We start from the raw sequence: 18,853 nt of genomic DNA on the forward strand, positions 1-18,853 counted from the left end.
ATCCCAGGGCTGATCTCCTTTAGAATGCACTGGTTGGATCTCCTTGCAGTCCAAGGGACTCTCAAGAGTCATCTCCAACACCACAGTTCAAAAGCATCAATTCTTCGGCACTCAGCCTTCTTCACAGTCCAACTCTCACATCCATACATGACCACTGGAAAAACCATAGCCTTGACTAGATGGACCTTTGTTGGCAAAGTAATGTCTCTGCTTTTGAATATGCTATCTAGGTTGGTCATAACTTTCCTTCCAAGGAATAAGTGTCTTTTAATTTCATGGCTGCAGTCACCACCTGCACTGATTTTGGAGCCCCAAAAAATAAAGTCTGACACTGTTTCCCCATCTATTTGCCATGAAATGATGGGACCAGATTCCATGATCTTCATTTTCTGAATGTTGAGCTTTAAGCCAACTTTTTCACTCTCCTCTTTCACTTTCATCAAGAGGCTTTTGAGTTCCTCTTCACTTTCTGCCATAATCACAGAAAACTAGTCAATCTAATCACACTAGGACCACAGTTTTGTCTAACTCAATGAAACTAAGCCATGCCCTGTGGGGCCACCCAAGACAGGCAAGTCATGGTGGAGAGGTCTGACAGAATGTGGTCCACTGGAGAAGGGAATGGCAAACCACTTCAGTATTCTTGCCTTGAGAACTGATATGCATAGAGGTTATCAAATTAATGTAAATTTGTGCTTTTTGCAAATTTGCTGATGCCAAGATAAATGAGCAGGAAACCATGATATTTGTAGTCAAGTGGAACATTCAGTATGACACAGAAACATCCATTCCTTCCTTGAAAAAAAATACAAAGTGTGCACTGTCTTCCAAAGGGATGATTCCTGCTGAATTCCAACAGAAGAGTCAGCTGTGAGGTAAGGACTAGGGCCAAAGCGGCCAGTGGTGGAAGGTGGGGGTGGAAGCCCGGAGAATGTTCTGAGGATTCTTCTGGTGTTGAGAGAAGGCGGAAAGAGGAAAGGAGGAAATTCCAAAGGGAACAGAGGGAGAAGGAGGCTGAATGGAAAGGAAGATTAAGAACAAAAAGAGGGAGGGGAGGAAAAAAAAGAGAGTCTCTTGAGGGGACTGATCAGTCACCACATCAGACCAACCCATACCTAAGAATCAACCAAACAGGCCAGGTGTTCACAGGAAAGTCAAATTACACAGAACCACATCCCAAACATACATGGAGGAAAAATGACCAGAGACCATGATCCATACTCCCAAATCTTTCACAATAAAAGGTAAATTTCTGAGTGAAAGTTTCTACCCTGCTGTGGGAGAGCTGAACAAGAGAACAGGAGCTGCTGATGACAAGAATTGTATTTTAAAAATCCACAGTGCCATAACTCTGGTCTTCAGGCCCTAGTCACTGTGAGGCTGATACCTGACAGGCCGACACATGAGACTCTGACCTCCAGCAACAAAGCCTTCTTTCAGCTCAGCCTACTTTCAGGAAATGTCCAGGAGAAAAGAGCATCTAGATCTTTCTCTGGCTGCCAGGGCAGGTGAAGAGTTTCCAAAATTGTGGCTGGTCATCCACATTCCCTCTTAAGAAAATTACTACCAAAAATCTAGAAAAATGGTACTGATGAACCTATTTGCAGGGCAGGAATAGCGGTGCAGATGTAGAGAACAGACTGTGGACTCAGGGGACGAGGAGAGGGAGAAGGTGGGACAAATTGAGAAAGTAGCATTGATATATACACACTACCCTGTGTAAAATAGCTAGCTAGCGGGAAGCTAGTGTACAGCACAGGGAACTCAGCTCAGTGTTCTGTGACAACTGAGAGGAGTGGGGTGGGGTTGGCGGGAGGGGACTCAAGAGGGAGGGGATATATGTATTCATTGGGCTGATTCACGATGTTGTACAGCAAAAACTAACACAATACTGTAAAGCGATTATATTCCAATAAAAAATAAATATTCCCAAAAAATCCATTAAAGTCACCCTAGTATTATTTAGTAGTGGAAGCTAAAAAGAGAACTGTTATTTTTATTATTCCCTTTTTTCAGGGAAGCAGCTCTGATGTTCAGAGAGGTCAAGTCACTCACCAGGCCCACAGTGACTCCTGGATTTTGATAGACCCTATCACTATTTCCCAATATTAATCCTCCCAGTTCATAATGAAACTACAGTTTAGGGTAAACCTCAAAGGCAGAACATGGCCAGCATTGCTTTCCTCCTAATTCTAGTAAGAGAATGAGTAATTAGAAAATCACTCTGCGATAGCAGGATTGTTGGAGTATTTGAAGAGGACGAGCCACAAAAGGAAGGGAGGGGCCGTTCTTCAGATCATCTGATACCTGATCCCAAACTTACTGGCTCGAGATGCTTTAACTCCATCTGGGAAAGTGAAAGGAGAAGGAAACTCTGCCCTGAATCCCTTGCCGGCATATCTGTAACAGGCCTGGATTCCAGAGCTCTCTGCCAGCACGACTTTGGCAGGCGCCCCAATCCCCTCCTTCAATGACAGAATCTGCCTCTCTCAGAGAAGAAAGGCCTGTTAGGGCTTGCACACCCACACACGTGTACCCAGCAGACTCTCAGCAGGACCCTTGGAAAACCAGAACGTTTTCTTATCCGCTAACAGATTGGAAAAAAAATCAAAGGATGTCATTTAAGGAGGAAGTGAATCTGAAATTCCACTTTGGCATCTTGTCGGAAGCGATGTAACCCCTGCTTCGTGCTAGCAGGGGTTCATTCTCCACTCAGAGAGATCTCTCATTTTATTAGAGACACAGAGTAACACACTTGTGTTTCAGATTATAAGTCATCCTATGTGCTCATAAATTATCCTTAACATAAAGCAGGAAGAAGATGAGCTGGAATGCATATGAAAAGGAGAAGTTTTAGTGGCTCAGTCATGTCTGACACCATGGACCGCAGCCGTCCAGGCTCCTACTGAAGTGGTAACTATTCCCTTCTCCAGAGAATTGTCCCATCCCAGAGATCAAACCTGGGTTTCCTGCATTTCAGGTAGATTCTTTACTGTCTGAGCCACCAGGGAAGCCCATGGTTACATGCAAAATTCAAGGAACAATATCCAAAGGCAATTCACATACTCTGTTTACTGAATGTTGTCTTAACTCATATTTTGCATTGACTGGAATCATAGGGTACTTTGTTATCCTTAATATATTATATGAATTCATTTTTTCTTCTTTATGTGCATACATATCACTTAAAACAAGTACATGGCAACACAGTGGGATAGCTTAACTTCTGCAAGTTTGGCTGTTATGTAAGGAAAAAGAATTAAGACACTAACAGGTTCATATAAAAGAAAATTACCTTTGTGTGGCCAACTTGTATTTCAATTAGAACTAATTTCAAACTCCTGAAGGCACGAAACATCTAAATCATTCTTATAATCCTAATATGATAATTGTTTTGTTTCCTTTTTAAAATGTTATTTCTTTTTAATGTCATTTTTTAAATAAAAATATTCACTTACATATTTAAATACACTCCTCCCCCTCTTCCTACTGGTAACCACTAGTCTGTTCTCTGTGTATAAGTCTGCTTCTTTTTTGTGATATTCACTAGTTTTTTGTATTTTTTAGATTTTACACATAAATATTATCTAGTGTTTGTCTTTGTCTGACTTATTTCACTTAGTATAATGTCCTCTAAGTTGGTCCATGTTGCTGCAGATGGCAAAAGTTCATCCTTTTAATGGTTGAGTAGTATTCCACTGTGCGTATATGCCAATAATCCTAATGTGATGATTTTTTTAAAGTTAACTGAATGACAGAATAAACAAATGTAAGTCCAGTCCTGAAAAATGTAGTCAACCGTAGCTTCTCAGAGCTAGCCCTGAGATTTTGTAAAAGTAGACATTTGAACTTATGATCTAACACCAAAAACAAATGTTAACCTTAATTTTAAACATTTTCTTATTTGGCCTGAAAAGGAAGTTTTAAAATTTTTCCAAATAATGCTTCAAAATCCAGGAACAAAGTAGCACAAGATAAAAATTGCCCTTAAGTTGGAGTTACAACTTAAATAACAAAATAATTCACTTGCAACTTTTAAATTTTATCCTACACTCATCCAGAAAGATTTATCACTCACACATACAGATTTTCAAAACCTGTAGACAGTGGTCCTCAACTCTGGCTACATTAAAATCACCTGAAGAATTTTTTTCTCTTTCCCACCCCATGACAATTAAATTGTAATTGAGTAGGGGAGTAGAATAATACTGATATTTTTGTTATTATAATATGCAAGTTTACAACTGCTGAGGAAAGATGCTATCATGGTTATACTAATAGCTAAATATATTCTAAAAGAAAATACTGAGTTTCTGTATCATAGGTGAAGCTTAAATTAGACCTCATTTTTCCCTTCAGTTAACTCTAATCTGACCAAAAGATCCTTGGAGTGGGTGATTTGGTCTGATTTTCTAGTGTATGGGCTTTAGATGTATAGTCCTTGATTGGAGAACAATAAGAAACTTCTGTGAAGGCATCACATCTCCCACCTCCTTTTCAGAATTCTTCAAAGAGGTCTAAAAATCTCAGGCTAGCTTTAAGGCTCCCAAATGTCTACTGAAATCACTGAAAATGTAAGTCAGGCTTTTGTTAGAGCAGGGAAACTACAATCCAGCATCAAAATCTCACTGTGGAAGGTTCTTGGTGGGGAACATAAGCTAAAATTATGAGCAGTGGAGTAAGTCCTGATTCAGTCTTACTGTCCACAGAACTTTTACAAAGAAGGCTGAGACCTTGAAGTTTGCCTGTCTTATCATGTACCTCCCAGGACTTTGGGACCATCTCAACACAAGAAGAGACTGTGGACTATGGAAATACTCAACAGAGTAAGTAAGTGTTAGTCGCTCAGTCATGCCCGACCCTTTGTGACCCCATGGACTGCAGCCCACCAGGCTCCTCTGTCCATGAGATTTTCCAGGCAAAGATACTGGAGTGGGTTGCCATTTCCTTCTCCAGGGGATCTTCCCAACTCAGATCGAACCCAGGTCTTCTGCACTGCAGGCAGATTCTTTATTGACTGAGCTACAGGGGAAGCCCTACTCAACAGGGTATTCTAGTATTAACATTCTACATAGTCTGGGTGCCATGCTAAGAATATATTTTGTGCATAACCTACATTTTGTGTTTTGTTTCCTAGCACATATGGAAGAATTGTTTTATTCATACCAAAAAGGATCTGAAAGAAGCTATTTTAGTTTATCCAGTTGTCTCCATCTCATCCACTGCCAGAGTATACTTTCATCCTCCAAACAAAAGTTTCATTCGACCTTATAACAACTCCTCCATTTACTAGAAAAGCCACTCAGTGATGTTTCAGAAGTACATTTTATGAAGACTGTTTCAACTTCGTAAGTATTAATTGCTGAATATCTGTACGTTTTGTCAAAGAAAATTTTCATTTTGTCTTATGTTTTCTCTTTTTAAGGGATGATGGCATCTGAGTCTTATAAGGAAAGCAAAGCTTCTATCTGGGGGACATTTACTTTGCATACTGCTCTTCATGGGACTGGCCACACTTGAGGAATCTAGGCACTAACTGGTCTCTTGTATATAGAAAACATGGTCCATATTGAGTGTTGAATAGTTACCTTGAGTCTTTGACTAGTAAGATATTTATCTCAGTTCTCAGAGATTCCCTACAACTCCAACCATAGAGGCAGACAAATTGGCAGTTTGCCTGCTGGGCATTTGCCACTAAAGACTGAACTCTGTGAAAAGTAGATGGGGTGTTAATGCTCAAACCAGTGTTATTTTCTGCAGTTAGATTCCCTGTATTCATTGGCTTCTCTGGTAGCTCAGCTGGTAAAGAATCCGCCTGCAATGCAGAAGACCCTAGTTCTATCCCTGGGATGGGAAGATCCTCTGGAGGAGGGCATGGCAACCCACTTAGTATCCTTGCCTGGAGAATCCCCATTGGCAGAGGAGCCTGGTGGGCTATAGTCCATGGGGTCGCAAAGAATCAGACACAACTGAGCCACTAAGCAGAGCATATTCATTGTTCCACCGTATCATTTACTAGCTGTGTGACTTCAAGCAGTCATTGGCTATTTTGTGATAGGTAGACTCTAACATAACCCCCAATAATTCCCATCTCCTGTTACTCTGTAATGGTCTTGTGTGACAGCACCAGGAAGCTGCCTCTATCCTTTAGAATATAGCAAAGGTGGGCTGCTGCCTCCATGATTAAGCTGCATAGGATTGTAATCTACATCCTGCCTGCAGACACATCTGGGATTGTACACCTTGATGAAGCAACAGCCATTACAGAGAAGCCCATGTGGCAAAGGTCAGAGGTAACCTGTGGCCAACAGTCAGTATGGAAATGAGGTCCTCAAACCAATGATCCTCAGAGAACTGAATTCTACCAATAGCCACAAGAACTTGAAAGTTAATCCTTTTGCAGTTGAGCCTTTAGATGAGACCTGAGCTTGGCTGACACCTTTGTTGCAATCCTGTGAAAGATTTTGAAGGGAGGACCCAGCTAAGCCAGACTCAGACTCCTAACCCACAGACACTGTGAAACAAAAATGTGTGATGGGGCTTCCCTGGTGGTTCAGTGGTAAAAAAAAAATCAGCCTGCCAATGCAGGAGACGGCTTTGATCCCGGGTCCGGGAAGATCCCATATGCGGCTGAGCTACTATGCCTGGACTCTGAAGCTTGGGAGCCACAATTACTGAGCCCACATGCAGCAACTTTTCAGTATTAGCAACTACTGCCCTCGAGTCCATGCTCTGTAGCAAAAGAAGCCATTGCAATGAGAATCCCACACACTGCAACTTGAGAGTAACCCTTGCTCCTCACACCTAGAGAAAAGCCCCTGCAGCAATGAAGACCCAGCACAGCCATAAATAAATAAATAAATAAAAATTGTTTTAGATGTGTGATGTTTTAAGCTGCTAAGTTTGTAGTAATTTATTGTGCGATAATCAATAACTAACATTCTCTTTAGGTTTAGTTCCTAATCTGTGAAATGGGAATAATATATTTCACAGGTGTGAGGATAAAATGAGACTGTGTATATAAACACTGAGCGTTAAACAGCATGCCTGATACACAGTAACATGGTTGTTATCATATTCTTTAAATGGGATTCTAATAGAATATGTATTTAAAACATTGTTTTTTTTATTTTAGCATGCTCATTCTTTGGCTGATACTATTTTTTTTTATTATTCTAGTAATGTCTCATTAGATTATCCTGTTAATTTTTAAATTTTACATTTATTTTTAGATCAGTTTTATTAAGTTCATCTGTTTGCTTTCAGTATCCTCCCTTTCTTTTATACTTGCTTTTATAAATCACAATCAGCAAATCAGGCAAAAGGGAAGTCTTTCTGAGGATGACGATGCAGAATAGTTTGTCACATTTCCTAATGGCCCTCCCTTCATTAGACACCTCACTTTTGTCTTAGCTCACATTAACCTTTAAAAGCATTTAACTGTCTTTTCTATAATACAATTATTAAAGAATTTGTCTATTCTCAAGTACTACCCTGTACCTCATTAACTTTTGACAGACAGAGAGAGACTAAAATTCCTAGTTAGTATTTTATAGCCTGATATAGCAGTCTATAAAACAAAACTAGTGAATGTGTAATTAGCAGCATGCATAGTATGCGTGCTCAGTTGTGTCCGACTCTTTGGGACCCAATGGACTGTAGCCCGCCAGGCTCATTTGTTCCTGGGATTCTCCAGCAAGAATACAGGAGTAGGTTGTCATTTCCTCCTCCAGGGTATCTTCCCAACCCAGGGATCGAACCCACATCTCCTGCATCGGCAGGCAGATTCTATACCACTGCATCACCTGGGAAGCCCTGAAGCCGAGAGGAACCTTATTTTTAAGCACTGGATTCTCAACATGATACTCTTATCATCAAAGAAAAATTATACTTGATCAATTTTTACATTTCAAATACAAGTTTCTTTTATCACAGGGGCTGGATCTCAATCCGTTTTACCTAGTAGGCAGCGCTTGAACAGACAAACAAATCAATACAACTGCCAAGAAACTTCAGAATTGTGGAAGATGCTAAAATAATTCCCCTGTTGTTTTCAAACTTGTTTTCTTCTAGCAGAACTATATTTTTCCAATGTACTCTTTAATAGAGTCTCACCAATACATGCCGCTAAGTCACTTCAGTCGTGTCCGACTCTGTGCGACCCCATAGACCGCAGCCCACCAGGCTCCCCCGTCCCTGGGATTCTCCAGGCAAGAACACTGGAGTGGGTTGCCATTTCCTTCTCCAGTGCATGAAAGTGAAAAGTGAAAGTGAAGTCGCTCAGTCATGTCCGACTCTTAGCGACCCCATGGACTGCAACCTACTAGGCTCCTCCATCCATGGGATTTTCCAGACAAGAGTACTGGAGTGGGGTGCCATTGCCTTCTCCAATACATAAATGTATACTACTCTGATAAAAGCAGAATCCATCCACCAGAATTCCTTGCCTTTGCACATCATTCTCCTCCAAAATTCCTTGTTCTAAGATGGAAAAGACCCTCCCTGGGTCCTTACAGGTATCAAGGACCCTCTGCAGAAATGGACTGAGTCATTGGAGTGACACATTCTTGTTTCATCAAAGTGAAGTTGGGAGAGCTCCTTGGAAAGTGAGAGCTGTTACCTCAAGTGAGTAGTTGGCAAAATTTAGAATAAAACATAAGACCCTCTTCTCCAAAGACAACCTGCCACTTCTGCTTTGTAATCGATCTTGGGGAGTCAAGACAGACAGAGAGAAGGAAAACACAGTCGTGTCCTAAGTCAACTTAGTCTTGGCTTCCCCTCTGAGTATTAATCCCTGCTGAGTTGTGGCCCCTGGGGGTGGCCTAGGCTCTGGCCATGCAGCTACCCCTCCACTCTTCTCCTCCTTGCCCCAACGTATGTTATCTTCCAGCTTTCTGCTTAGGTGCCTTATCTTCTCATAATGTTTGGCCCCTCCAGTCTGGACTGGGTCCTTCCTGGTTATTTTCAAGTTTCTTTGTGCTTCAGCCAAATCAGAGGATGCTCTCTCTGTAGCATAATTATTCTTTTACATCCCTGTCTTCTCCTTCAGCTGATTAGGAAGACAGGTATCATGCCCTGTCTTCCTACCTCAGTGCTTTGCATATACATGGAATACAGTTTGTTACTTGAACAAATGAACACATTTTTATGTAGAACAGGAAGCTGATGTTACATAGAAATTAAAGACACAGTCTGCCACTTGCTTGCCGAGTGACTTTGGGCAAACACTCTGAGACAAAATTTTATGCTCTGTAAACTGAGAGTAATAAAGTACCTGCTGTATAGGGAAACATCAAGCTTTTAGTTAGTTTTCCACATTAAAAAAAACGTAGCCATAAATTACCACAAACGATATGAGCTCAAATAATGTTATCTACAATAACAGAGATGAGTTGTTGATAGCTGTGAGAGTTATTATTATCATCATCTGCCCTGATTTTTTTCACCTTGGAGTCAGAGATATCTATCTTATTGGGTAAGAACCTGAGACCAAAGGCTGCCTCTTTCTTCCCTTTGCACGAGCCAAGAGTCACACCCAAGTCATGACCTCACACCCTTGGACCATGTGATCACATGTGTATCTGAAATGTTCCTCTCTGGTTTTCCTCACACCTGTGTCAAGAGGACTGATCAAGTTAGCTAGAAGTAGTAGTCTTTGCCTTCTGACTGATTGCAATCTTCCAAACACAGGAGTTTCTGCAAAGAGGTATGTCAAGCCTCACATGTCCCATTATAAGCTTTTCTTGGCTCCCATCATTGCATATTGTTCTCTGTGGTTTTTATTTTTGCCTGTATGCCAGGGGGAAAAGAAAAGTTTTATGGTGCCAAGAATAAAGTATCCTAGAGGTATCTGCAACACAGGGGCTTTCAAGGGTGTCAAACAATGTGGGAATTCTTCTTCAAGGCCTGGGTGTTACGGTCTAAACCTCCTCCTGAAACACAAGTTCAGGAGGATCTTTCCTGGAGGTTGTGTGAGGCTTCCCCAGTCCCCACAGAAAAGTTGATCCTAAGGTGAAGGTGCAGCTTTCCATAGAGAAAAGCAATGTTTGAACTTGACAATCAAACATTGGGTTGAGGAAGTCCAGGCTGAAAAACAGTAGAGTCCTTCTCTCATTGCCTTGCAGAGCAACACAACTCCCTTGCCCCACCTTTCACCAAGAACATTTGCTACCCTTCCAGATGTGTGTCACTTTGGTCACAGAGCACATATTATTTGGTGTGTGTATTTTTTTCAGTATTGATCTACTTTTATGCAACCCAATAGACAATTTTTTGAATGCCTGTTATATGTCAGACCCTTTACTGAAAGTTTTGCAACTCTTAGCTCATTGATTCCTAAAATACTGTAAGATAGTTATCATTAATCCCATTTTACAGGTGATAAGACATGCTTAGCAAAGGTAAATAAATGATTTGCCAAAGAACATAGTCATCAAGGGGTAGAGAGGAGAAGAGGTCTGCTAATAATGTATGTAAGTATGTATGCTCAGCTGTGTCCGGCTTTTTACTACCCCATGGACTGTAGCCTGCCAGGCTCCTCTGCCCATAGAATTTTCCAGGAAAGAACACTGGAATGGGTTGCCATTTTCCTACTCCATTAATAATAGTCTCCAACTTTATTTTAAGTTTTCAAAAAGTAAGAAATATTCTTCCAGTATCCTATTTTCTATAACAAAGAATGTGGTTATGTATGTAAATAGGCCTAAGTCATGTAACAAGTGATCTCTTATTTAAAAAATAGTTTTTTCCTATAAATAGCCAGCTATATTTATCAACTATATGCCCCCCCCCCACACACACCCAGCAGACATGTTCTACACATGTGAAGATTAAGATAATGTTTAAAATCTTTATAAGAAACCCTCTTACTCAAGGGAAGGACAGCATTCACATTTCCATTGCAGAATATAGCTCCTAAAATCTGGAGCGAAACAGGGCCAAACATAGATTTCTCAGTCAGGAACCTGGGATCCGGTTCTGTTTCTGCTATCAGTGTGGGAAAACTACTAAATCTCCCTGCCTTTGGGTATCTTCATTTATAAAATGGTTATACTGGTCCGTGGTTCCCAATTATTGGCCTATGATGAAGCTTTCATCAGTCTGTAGTGAAATGAAAAAAATAAAAACAATGGGCTTATTTGTATAAAATCATTTCTTTTATAAATCTGTTGAAAATGGCTAGCTTTCAAGTATGTCCATTATAATAAAATCCTGATATTTAAAATATATATTTATTTTTACAAGTCCACGAATCCAAATATCTGGGAACCCTAGCCTAGGTGATCACTGTCATCTTTTCTAGCTTCAAAATTCTATCCTCTTCATAAATGACAAATGATATTTAATTAACTTTAAAATAGGAAGGCAAAAAGAAAAGGAAAAAAAATTATCTTTTTTTCTTATTTAGTTCTGTTCTTCCTCAAATGTGAAAGTTAAGCCCCTGACAAAATATTATAACTATTCCACTAGAAGAAAGATTCTTAGTCAAATGAGTTTGGGAAACAATCAGTTGAAAAAGTGGGACAGTTTTCCTCACAGAGAAATTTTCAGAACCTGTCAAGTTCTAAAATCTGCTGTGACTCCCCCAGAACAGAAAAAGCATGAATGGTCCCCAAGTTACTGATGGGGAGCAGATGCCTGCCCCAAACCCCTTCTGAGGACAATACTCCTATTCCGGGAATGCAGTTTGAGAGAGGTGACTTCCTCTAAATGAAAGACCCTCAGCAGCTTCGGTGATAAAGACAAAACATAGCATTAGTGACAAGGAGACTTGCCATTTATTTTATATTAATTTGATAGTTTTTTCAAATTACTAGTCTATGGATTTTTTTTAATTATGAAATAAACCTGGATGAAAATTCTTCAGATTAAAGTACAATGGGCAAGACATTTATCTTGTGGCTATTTTTAACAATTTTCTTTTTACCATAACAAATAAAGGAAGATTGTGTCAAGAGATTTGTATCTAGTGATTGCAACATGAAAATTAAAGCATTTGGAATTTGCAAAAGTCTGCAGTCACAAAATCATGGCTATCACCCCTACACAGTAAGTACAAGGTAAAATAAAAGCATCTGTAGGTATTAAGCCTGAGAAAATCTGCAGACTTTTCTCAGATGGTGAGTCCTTGTTAACTATCTTAGCAGTAGGAATAATTAATTCTGAATGCTTGAGGCTCCTGATTGACTTATTTAAACACTTTTCACAATGATCTAGAAACAAAACTTGATGGAAGAAAAATATCTAATAGTGTATATTTTCATCTTAATTCTTTTATTATTTATTTTTGCAGAATTATCTTAGAGTCGAGAAGGTTTACTCAGCCTTTTTTATTGCTTTTTACATCATCATGTGAAATATCAACAAGCCAAACCCTTCAGCCTTCACACTCTGGATTCAAGTTTCACTTAACACACTGAAGAGAGAATGATTTTCACTTGGGACAAGATGGTCTGGGAGCAAACCAGCCAGAGGGAGGACCTAGCAGGATCTTTGGATATTCTGACCTAAACAACCTCTCTTTCCAACTCTGAGCACAGCAGGGTTTTGACAAGCCCATAGCTGCATTGTCTCTGATATTTTCCATCATAACTGTATGATAAATTCCAGCCTGTTTTTCCTAATCCTGCTGACTACAGCAGTCTGCAACCATAAAAAGTTTTCACAGACTTGGAGTTGGCTTAGAGAAGTGCCTCTGCAAAGGAACAAAAAGAAAAAAAAAAAGAACAACATTTATGTTCAAAGACAGGAGAGAGGCAACCTTTGCTTTTGGTGGTGATGGGCTCAAGAGGTAGTTTTTAATGTCTATTTAAGACATTTTCCTTTTCTTCTGATGACATTTGTAAATAGAATACCAACACTAAAATGAGAACAATTTAGCCAGGGAAAGGGGGGATGTCATGTCCAATGGATCAAACCCTATTCCAAACTCTACCAGAGAAAAAGTGTCTACATCGTAGCTCATGACTGTCCTTCACTGGTGTGCCCTGCCTAGAATCCTTTAGCCTCCAAGCTAACAGGTATGTGTGAGGTTTACACAAAATGATTCTAGTTTCCAACTAGCTTCTTTCAAACATTCAGCGAGTACTGGTTTAGTCTCTGAGGGATAAAAACACCAAACAAGTCTTTTCAACAGACTACAATACCCATCTATACAATACAATTCAATATACAAGTACTGTAATTGGCAACTGTACCATTCAAGCTACCGTGAACACGGCTAAAGCCAGAAAGAAGTTGGTTTGCATTTTTTGCAATAAAGAGGTGCAACTGAAAAGTACATAGCAGAAGAGGGGGAGAGAAAAGCAAAAGTTTAAGCTACTTCTCTTCACATTTGAACTGTGACTGTCTGAGAAGAACTCAAATCCCCCCATCTGTCAAAGCAGATCACATTTAATCTCAACATTTAAAAGCTAGTATCTCAAACATCATTTTGAAAACACAAAACATCAGAGCTACTTGCCTTTTGGCAATTTCTGTGCATTTCCCAGAGCTAGTGCAATACTTCCACAGAGAAGTAGACACCCCAAGCTGGAGAGCATGTTGCATTTGCCACCTCACACGGGTAGTGATTCTGGTGGGGGTCCCGCAACCCTGGAGCTGCATTTAAGTGGACTGTCTCCTGGTGACAGAGGCGGGCGGCTGTACTTAGCTGTGCCGTGGGCTTACTCACAGGGGGTGGAGACAAAATGACATCACACCCTTTCCCACACACACACCAGAAAAAAAGAGAGAGAGAGAGAAAGGCATAACAGCAAAAAACCTATCATCACATTTCCTGCTAGGTTGTAACTGTTTGTCTCTTCTCTTCCCTCTATGATATAAAACTTGGAATTATGGTCAATATATATTTATGAGAGAAAAAGTATTTGGGGACTTTTGAAACATGTGATAAACTTTTTAAATATATAAAAAAAGATATCCTTAAAACCATTGGAATGTTAAAAATATAAAATAAAACTGTATTAGGAAGAAAACTGTTTTTAATTATCTAGTGTAGAGAGAAAAGAGTCTTAGTTGCTTAACTGTGTCCCGTTCTTTGTGACCCCAGAGACTATAGCCCAACAGGCTCCTCTGTCCATGGGACTCTCCAGGCAAGAATAGTGGAGTGGGTAGCCATTCCCTTCTCCAGGGGATCTTTCCGACCCAGAGTTTAAACCCAGGTCTCCTGCATTGCAGGCAGATTTTTTTTACCGTATGAGCCAGCAGGGAAGCCCCAATTCTTCTTTCAAATGAAAGTAAATTTCCAAAAATTCAATCTGAACCATTTTGAAGTTCCAGTATCATGAGAAACTTTTAAGAGAGAACGCCATTGGCTACACAGGTATTCATAGGCATACATAGATATACACACAGATATATACGGAGTATATATACAGATACAGAGATACAGAGGAATCACTATCATTAGTTGATCCCCAGTTCTGGGACAGGCTCTGTAATAGTGTCTTTACCTACATTCTTACATTTTAATCCTCACACTGATTACACAAAAGATCTTATATTATCCCAGTTATATTTCACCTATGAGAAAAACTGAGCCCCAGGGAGGTTAACAATCCTGACCAAATCCGTGTATTCTAATGGTTAACAATTTGGATGGGCTTTGGAGTGAAACTGACTGGGTATAAACTAGGATGATATGTGCCTTTGAACAAATGTCTACATCTTAATTTCTCATCAACATTGGTTACATTAATAGGCTTGCTCTGTGCCCAGCACTTATGTGATCAATTCACATTTACTTATATTTATTCCTCAAAATAATCCAGGATACAGGCGCCACTATTACCCCCATTTTATAGACAGAGAAACTGGACTCAGAGAGGTAAAGTAAAAGGCCCAAGGTCACCCAAGCAATCAAACTGGCATTTTATTTTATATTTTAAATCGGGGCCCTATTTATTTATTTTACTTTTTGGCCATGTGGCATGGGAGATCTTAGTTCCCTGAGCAGGGATTAAACCTGCAGTCTCTGCAGTCGAAGCACAGCATCTTAACCACTGGACCACTGAAGAAGTCCCAGAGCTGGCATTTTAAACAGATAATTTAACCCCAGAACTTCTACTCTTCATTCTTAAACTTTAAATTGAAAAATGGAGATGACAGTACCAATTTCACAAGTTTGCTGGCGGCACTTTTGGACCGTGCACACCATAGTGCCTGGTTCACAGGAAGAATTTAATAAATGATAATCAATGAAAACAACAAAAATAATGACAATAGTACACCCTCCAATAAGCAGAACTCTGGTTCTAACCCAGGTACATCACCCTCCAAAGCCCAGGTGTGTCTTCTCCCTCTGCATCCCATGACCCTAAATATAGGCATTGCTAGAGTGACCAGGTTAATAAAGTACTTCAAATGTTGCCAGTACATGTATATCAACCCTTTGAAAACAGCTTATTTCACAAGTTTGCTGTAGCTGAACCAAAACAGTAAAAGGAAAATGGAATAATGGTGGTCCAATGAAATTCTAGTCAAAAAACCTACTGAAAGAAAAAAGAAAAATTGAAGAGACAGCCCCATCTTCCAAATAGAGTATGAGAAGGCACATTGTTAAAGTCATTTAGAGCTGGCCCGGGCTAAGCTTTCAGCACAGGAATGCTCTGGCACCAGCTACAGGGGGAGGGGGGTTGGATTATTTAACAGGTCTTTTTCGTCTCTAATTTTTTACTTGAATAGGCAGCTCTCTCAAACCCCAGTTTAGACACTCATCCAGTTGGCATTGCTGAGTCTGCTTCTATATCCATTGCCATCGGGTTAAGCCAGGGAGGCCACTGTACTAGCAGGAAATGACAGGTTTTTTTGAGGGAGGTAAGAAAGAGCAGAAATATTGAAAAGAAGGTTGGTTCTTCAAAACATTGTGAGGGGCAGGCCTGGAGGGTTAGGTAATGGAATTCAAGCATCAGCGTCTGCTTGGCCTGCAGGCTAAATCAGGCCTACATTAGCAATTGTTATTTGCAGATTGGAACTGACTGGGGGCTAATTAAACAAAGGTCAGTCTCCGATCAGTATTTTGTCAGAAAAAGTTGGTAGCATGACTATACCAAGTAGGACAAGGAACATTCAGTGAAGACACAGAAAGTACAGAGCTCTCCTCAAGTCTGGGAGGAGGCAGACCCTGAAGAAACCAACCGTGTCAGAGAAGCCATTTTACCTTTTCAACAAACACAAAGTTTTCCGTCATGTCCGAGTCCCAACCCAAACATGAGGTAGACAGATACTCCAGAAGCATTGCAAGTGTCATGCTCAAGGAGAAAAATATGAGGGCTGTGGTCGTGTAACCACTGGAGGATTTAAGGCTACTTTTTTTAAAATTGGAGAATAATTACTTTACAATGTTGTGTTGGTTTTTGCCATACAACAATGTGAATTAGCCATAAGTATACACGTTCCCTCACTCCTGAAGCTCCCTCCCACCCGCACCCTTTCCCACCCCTCTAGGTTGTCACTGAGCACCAGGTTGAGCTCCCTGTGTTATACAGCAACTTTCCACTTTTGGTGTTGTTAGTCGCTAAGTCATGTCCGACTCTTTTGCGACCCCATGGATTGTAGCCCATCAGGCTCCTCTGTCCATGTGATTTCCAGGAGAGAATAGTGGAGTTAGTTGCCATTTCCTTCTCCAGGGGATCTTCCCGACCCGGACTTGAACCCATGTCTCTTGCATTGGCAGGCGGATTCTTTACCATTGAGCCACCAGGGAAACCCCACAACTTCCCTCTAGCTATGTGTTTTATATATGGTAACCTGTGTTTCCATGCTACTCTCTCGGCCCACCCTCTCCTTCCCCTGCTGTGTCCACAAGTTTGTTCTCTATATCTGTAAGACCTCTATATCATGTAAGACCACTTTTTAAGGAAAACTTACCTTCTGCCCATGGGTAGATTGGAGATGATGAGTGTTGAATAATTTGTACACACTCATTAGGTCTCCCAGGTGTCATGAGCCCTTGAGTCTGTATTTTTCTGGAAATACAAAAATGTGAAGATTTATTATTTGTGAGATGTAGATTATCAAATTGATTATCACCAATACCTATGAAAATTTTTGTTTTACGTATTTATTCAAAGCCTGTAAGAGTATACAACACCAAGAATGAACCCTACTGTAAAATATGAGCTCTGAATGAGAACAATATGTTATTGGAGGTTCATCAGTTATAACAAATGGTAGCAAACTCTGATGGAGGATGTTGGTAATGGGTAGGCCAGGAGTATGTGGTATGTTTCTTAAGGCAATGGCACCCCACTCCAGTACTCTTGCCTGGAAAATCCCATGGATGGAGGAGCCTGGTGGGCTGCAGTCCATGGGGTCGCTAAGAGTCGGACATGACTGAGCAACTTCACTTTGACTTTTCACTTTCGTGCATTGGAGAAGGAAATGGCAACCCACTCCAGTGTTCTTGCCTGGAGAATCCCATGGACGGGGGCGCCTGGTGGACTGCCATCTATGGGGTCGCACAGAGTCGGACACGACTGAAGCGACTTAGCAGCAGCAGCAGCAGCAGAAGCTGGGTGTAGGTATTCTGGGAAATCCGAGTACCTTCTGCCCAACTTTTCTGTGAACCTAAAAATGCTCTAACAAAGTTTATCACCAAGAAATCCTTGTTGACAGAACATTTAGGAAGAACTTATGGAAAACCACATAAACTATATTTGTATTTTTTCTCTGTTCTACAAAGACAGGAGATCATACTTATTTTGTTTAGCATTGTACTCAGTGGCTAGAATCTGATAAGAATGCCACATGTTAAGATGCATAAGGATCCAATGAAGCAGAATCCATCCATTTCTCCCTTTAGTTTAGAGACATCAAGCCCGAGAAAGTTAGACTACAACTTGGAATGCAGGATACAGTTGTAGGGGGTAATTCTCCAGAGTCCCTCACATTTCTGGATGTCCTATGAGGCACTGTGTCCCTGTGCTCTAGCCTTCTCAATAGGCTCATCTTTCCAATGACATTGGTATAACAAAGAGCTCTGGAAGAGAGAAGTTGGTTTACTGACCCATAGAATAAAGGTAATGTTACCCTCTGGGACAAAAGGACTATATGCTCCTTGCCTATCATCAAAGACTCAGTTTCCTGAAGCTTGGGGTTCGTTTCTTGTAATACAACCTGGCACGTGTAGGTTGCCTGTATCTCCCTGTATGGCCCTGTGGGAGCTGGGGCTCCTAGAATGAGCACGAATGCTGATATTCAGTCTACGATTATTGCTTGGAGGAAATAAGTTGTGCTTTGTTTTTGACCCAGCATCCTTGTGTCTCCTACCAGCCTCTGTGAACTGTGTGTGTTAGCTTGCACCTACGGTAAGATCCTGCTGCTGCTGCTAAGTCACTTCAGTCGTGTCTGACTCTGTGCGACCCCATAGATGGCAGCCCACCAGGCTCCCCCGTCCCTGGGATTCTCCAGGCAAGAACACTGGAGTGGGTTGCCATTTCCTTCTCCAATGCATGAAAGTGAAAAGTGAAAGTGAAGTCGCTCAGTCGTGCCGAACTCTTAGCGACCCCATGGACTGCAGGCTACCAGGCTCCTCCACCCATGGGATTTTCCAGGCAAGAGTACTGGAGTGGGGTGCCATTGCCTTCTCTGATCCTAACCCTTCCCAAGTTTTCACTTGCGCATTGACCCACTCCATATTTTATTAGGTAATCTTTGGTATAGTGCCATCTCCTTCATTCAGGTTCCCAGTAAGAATCAGCCATGAAACTATTGTGCATAGTAAGAGTGCTGCCGACACCACTTATTAAATTATATAGTACCTTCTTCAGAAAAACCCTGTGGAAAAACTTCTATTCTCTATGTCAAGAAAATGCAGTTTTTTCCTGAGCAGCTGCAATTATTTTGTGACATC

The 18,853-nt window shown here is 40.8% G+C and overlaps 1 protein-coding gene and 1 long non-coding RNA gene across 21 annotated transcripts in view; one reads left to right on the forward strand and one right to left on the reverse strand.

Annotated features, from left to right (window-relative positions):
- The window catches only part of ABI3BP (ABI family member 3 binding protein), a 298,503-nt gene extending 281,537 nt beyond the window's left edge, over positions 1–16,966 (reverse strand). For 17 of the 18 annotated variants that reach the window (XM_055567955.1, XM_055567954.1, XM_055567951.1 and 14 more), the window contains exon 1: positions 13,463–13,623. In XM_055567955.1, the coding sequence (XP_055423930.1) occupies positions 13,463–13,541 (79 nt within the window). In that variant the 5' untranslated portion in view covers positions 13,542–13,623. Of the gene's footprint in view, positions 1–13,462; positions 13,624–16,869 lie in introns of those variants that run through there. The other variant, XM_055567939.1, reaches the window with a different exon arrangement.
- Positions 4,438–12,524, forward strand: LOC129643462 (uncharacterized). Of its 3 annotated transcripts, none has more exons than XR_008710319.1 (4): positions 4,438–4,574; positions 4,710–4,826; positions 5,138–5,348; positions 12,293–12,524. It is a non-coding gene; the product is annotated as an uncharacterized LOC129643462 (long non-coding RNA). The 3 variants fall into 3 exon arrangements; XR_008710318.1 differs by lacking the exon at positions 12,293–12,524 and adding an exon at positions 5,426–5,554 and having other exon boundaries at positions 4,710–4,830; XR_008710317.1 differs by lacking the exon at positions 12,293–12,524 and adding an exon at positions 5,426–5,554.
- Positions 16,967–18,853: the final 1,887 nt, after the last annotated feature.

The sequence above is a fragment of the Bubalus kerabau genome, chromosome 2, assembly GCF_029407905.1.
Source record: "Bubalus kerabau isolate K-KA32 ecotype Philippines breed swamp buffalo chromosome 2, PCC_UOA_SB_1v2, whole genome shotgun sequence".
Taxonomy (NCBI): domain Eukaryota; kingdom Metazoa; phylum Chordata; class Mammalia; order Artiodactyla; family Bovidae; genus Bubalus; species Bubalus kerabau.